The 4,112-nt window shown below is 47.2% G+C and overlaps 1 protein-coding gene across 1 annotated transcript in view; it reads right to left on the bottom strand.

The window, feature by feature from the left end:
- The window catches only part of LRIG1 (leucine-rich repeats and immunoglobulin-like domains 1), a gene marked incomplete at both ends in the record, with an annotated part of 53,690 nt that extends 49,762 nt beyond the window's left edge, over window positions 1-3,928 (bottom strand). Inside the window, one exon of the mRNA XM_010136219.1 lies at window positions 3,857-3,928. Within this exon, the coding sequence (XP_010134521.1) occupies window positions 3,857-3,928 (72 nt within the window). The remainder of the gene's footprint in view (window positions 1-3,856) is intronic.
- Between the last annotated feature and the right edge of the window lie 184 nt (window positions 3,929-4,112).

Below are 4,112 nucleotides of genomic sequence, written 5' to 3'. Positions count from 1 at the left end.
CATAAGGGGCGAGCCAAGCCATGGGCACAAGTTGAGGCAACCCCAAATTACAGTAGGGTTGGGGTTTTTTTCCCCCCTCTTTCCTTTAAAACTGTTTTTAGCAGATGAGAGAGCAGCCATAAATCCATCCATCCCAAAACTTCCTTCAGACTCTGCCGAGAGCAGGCAAGATATTTGATTTCATGAGGAGTTCCAGGCACGGCTGGGATAAAAAGCTTTCCTCGGCCTCGGCTCTGCCTCTGACATTATACCCGTTCCTTAAAGTGTAAGGGGAAAAAAAAGCCAGAGGCAATTCAGCCACAGCTCCGCTTCCCAGCTAAAAGCACACTGTTGCTCACACTAGACCTAGAGCTTTCGGAGGTACAAAGCCAGCTGGGAAGGAGCACTAGAATCCTTGTATTTTCATTAACATCCAAATGAGCATCATTTTGAAAGGCACGGGAGAAGGAGAACTAAGCCCACCCTCTGCTAGCCTGGGTCAGCTCTGGTTAAATGGCTCCAACACCAACCAGTGTCTAACGACCGGTCAAACCCTCCTCTGACGTAAGTGCAACTTTCATCTATCAGCCTCCTGTCAGGTCACAAGTCAGAAGTAGTTCTCCCACCTTGTTTTCTCTCTTGGCTCACAGGCACCAGTTGCCAAGCTCAGTACTTGTCTGGGATTTCCCTCTCATCTTCCCTTCCCCCAGCATTACCAATTCAAAAAGAAATTACAGAAATCTACCCCAAAACAGAACAGCCAGGCTCCGAAAATTGAACTTTCGGTCTCCTTTCTCCTTCCCAGCCATACCCTTTGACAACACAAACCTGCTGCCTCTGGATACAAAGGCAGAAGAGGAGGGGGGGCACCGTATAAAATATTTACGGTCCAGTTGCCAGGCTGGTGTCAAGCTGAAATGGAGCCTGCTCAAAAATAGCACAGCTCTCCAGAGCTTTCAGTGAAAGGCACTTTAGAAAATAAAAGGTGAGTTGTTTGGAGAGGAATTTTAGCACAGTTACTACTACTTTGTTACAAATGAGCCTGGAAAACCTGAGAGTCCTGCAACCATCATTCCACGGATCCCATGACCCATATGACCTGAGGAAACCCCAGCAAGGACCACAGGGCCTACCCCTCAGCAGCACCCTCCATCCCACCCTTTAACCAAAGGACGAGAGCAGACGTTCCCAGGGGTTGTCATTTGAGGGAGCAGCAAAAGGGGGTGAGAGAAAGTACAGGTGTGGCGAAGGAAAGCCAATGTCCCACTCCAGCCTCGTACTACCCCTGAGCCTCCATCAGCACTAGGCTACTTATTTCACATCATGTGGGATCACAGGCTTTCCTATCACTTTCAGCCACGACATTTCATCCATACAGACTTAAATTCTTAAGGAAAAAAGCTTCTCAAACAAAAAAAAAAACCAACCACAACCAACTACCTAAACCCAGAGAATGGGAGAAGGGCAGGGTGAATACAGCTATTACTTTATTACAGTCTCAGGAAAGCGAAACAGAGCATCCAAGATAAGCTGTGAAGTTTATATCTTTTGGTTTGCAGACATTTTCTTAAAATCAAGAGAAAACAACAGGTTTTCAAAATACACTAATCACACTAATTATTCACAGAGACACACACAGAGCTTTGAGCCTCATCTGTGATGCTCAGGAACCACAGGCACCATGTTTGAAGCATCATGGGAGGTTTCAGGTCTTATCAATGCATCTATTATTTGGGGCAATCTCTCTCCCGCAGGGTGACTTGGTTTGCCCAGCACAGCACACACGGCAAAACACCGACTTGCTCTCAAGGCATGCCACAGCATGATGCTTATTTCATGAAAGTTTGCAAAGTGCTGAAAAAAAAAAAAAAGTCAGAAAGGAGATGCTCTGGCAGGACAGATGTGGTTCGCTTTGTGAAATGCGGTTTATTTCAGTAGCACAGCACACACGGCAAAACACCGACTTGCTCTCAAGGCATGCCACAGCATGATGCTTATTTCATGAAAGTTTGCAAAGTGCTGAAAAAAAAAAAAAGTCAGAAAGGAGATGCTCTGGCAGGACAGATGTGGTTCGCTTTGTGAAATGCGGTTTATTTCAGTGGTCTGTGGTTTAGCTGCTATTCAAAAGCAACAAAGATTGGTAGATAGGGCTTTTAATAGAGCTTCAGAGCCTGCCTCCCAGGCTCCGCTCCAGACCTCTGCCTCCCTTCCAGTCTCCCATTTCTGACTGCTCCCTTTCCTGCCTACTCACTCCTCTGCTCTCTCTCTTTTCCCAAATCCACCCTTTTCCGACAGAGCAAGCAACTTTTATTTGCACCATCACTTTGTGGGCAGCACTACTTACTTCCCCTCCAGCCCTGGCACCTTTTTTTAGCAGCTGACTGTTCAGTGCAGGGCTTATCCCACTCCTGGAGGACGCAGCACTTTGCACAAGGGAGCTCCCTTCCTAAGGAATCAGCAGCCACACACGGTTCCCAGCCCGGCGCGGCTCCCTGAAGTCACATGCCTTGAGGCACTTCCACAAATAAAAGCCATTGCTAAGCCACAATCATGTTAGGATAATTCTAAAGTCTCATGGGATCAGGGCTGCAATTCTCCTCCTTAAGCAGAGTAATTTAAGGCTTTCTACAGTTTAAAGAAAAGTTGAGAAAACAGATCCTAGAAGCAGCATTTTGCTGAGCTGCATCACTTTCCCTCCCCTCCCTGACTGCTCTCCAGGGATGAACTTCTGTCAGAGCACTACAGTCACTCCTGATGCATATTCCTCACTAGTGAGTCCCTACTATCAGTGTAAGCAGGGGAGCTAGGGCAGTCAGGCCAGGGGAGAGGTGCTGTATTAATCCCCAAGGTCCAATCCTGCAGGCGTCAGCCAGGCACAACTCCCACTGTAGCAAGCTACTGAAGAATCACAGGATCTGGTCCTTCCACAAGCTTGAGCCAACACTTAATGAAAACAGACAGAGGACAAGAGAAAAATGCACGATATACACAGAGCGCAGTATTGTTTCTGAAAGGAAATGTTTTTTCAGTTTCCCATGAGGCATCAGTAGCTCTTCAAACAGAGCCCAAACCTCAAGCACGCCAGCGATTCAACATTCAAACACGAGCTCATTACCTCAACCCACCGCTCGCAATTTCAGTCACTTTCGGTTTTCAAAACCCAAAAGGCGAGCTCCAGGAATTCCTGTGAAGAGCTGACGAGCTCAGCTCTTCTGCAAGTGTAACTGCTGAGGGTTCACCCAGGAGCTGGGAAATCCCAAACAAGGTTTCTTTTACCAGCAAGGAGGGTCTGGCACAGCCCCTCAGACCTTCACCAGCTCCTTGTCTTCCCCCAGCAGAGCAGAAGACAGCTCTGCTGTTTCAGCCTCCCCTAGCAGCCTTCAAGCAGGATTTGTTCTGGTTCCAAAAGGAGCACAAATGTCTTAGAGAGAAGGAGACACAGTTAAGTGCTTTGTTATCCACTACACTACACCTTTGTTTCCTGGGAGATCTGGGTTATGTTGGCATCAGGTATCACAATTCAGGCTGTTCTGCCTTGCTTCAGGGTTCTCCTTTCAGCAAGGAGCTTTGTGTGTATGCTCAGGTGTGTTAGCTGAACGGCTCCCTCGGAGCACTGCACAAGACCAAGGGAGGCAAACTCCAGTGATTTCCAATAACAGCTACACTGTTTTAATTAGGGTGTTGTGTTCTGCTAATGGATTAGTTAAAAAAATGGCACGGGTACAATACGGAGGAAAAACCACCTCTGCACCAAGTTGGATCTGCTCACTCGAGTTAGCTGAAGGAAGGTACTGTCTGAGGAAACTATATACAATTTCCTCCTGGCCCACGAGCTGCCCTGGCAAAATACAATTAAAACCTTTAAAAGAATACTTACACTTCCTGCAGGTTCGACAGTCCTGCAAAGGCAGAAGGATCAATCTCCGTCAAGTTGTTGTAGCTCAGGTTTCTGTTAAAATAAAAGACAGTGGCATCAGCACCCTGCAGTTACCGCGCTCAGCAAAACAGAGTTGTCTTAATTATTCCAGATTGCACAGGGAGGGTGGGTCCTTTTGGCTTTTTTGTTAGTTTCTGTTGTTGGTGGGTTTTCTAAACAAGAGCACTTAAACATGGCAGAGCACCACTTTCCTGCT

Source organism: Buceros rhinoceros, unplaced genomic scaffold (genome assembly GCF_000710305.1).
Source record: "Buceros rhinoceros silvestris isolate BGI_N320 unplaced genomic scaffold, ASM71030v1 scaffold1315, whole genome shotgun sequence".
NCBI classification, from domain to species: domain Eukaryota; kingdom Metazoa; phylum Chordata; class Aves; order Bucerotiformes; family Bucerotidae; genus Buceros; species Buceros rhinoceros.
Note: the sequence above shows the minus strand (reverse complement) of the source record. Positions and strands in the feature narration are given on the sequence as shown.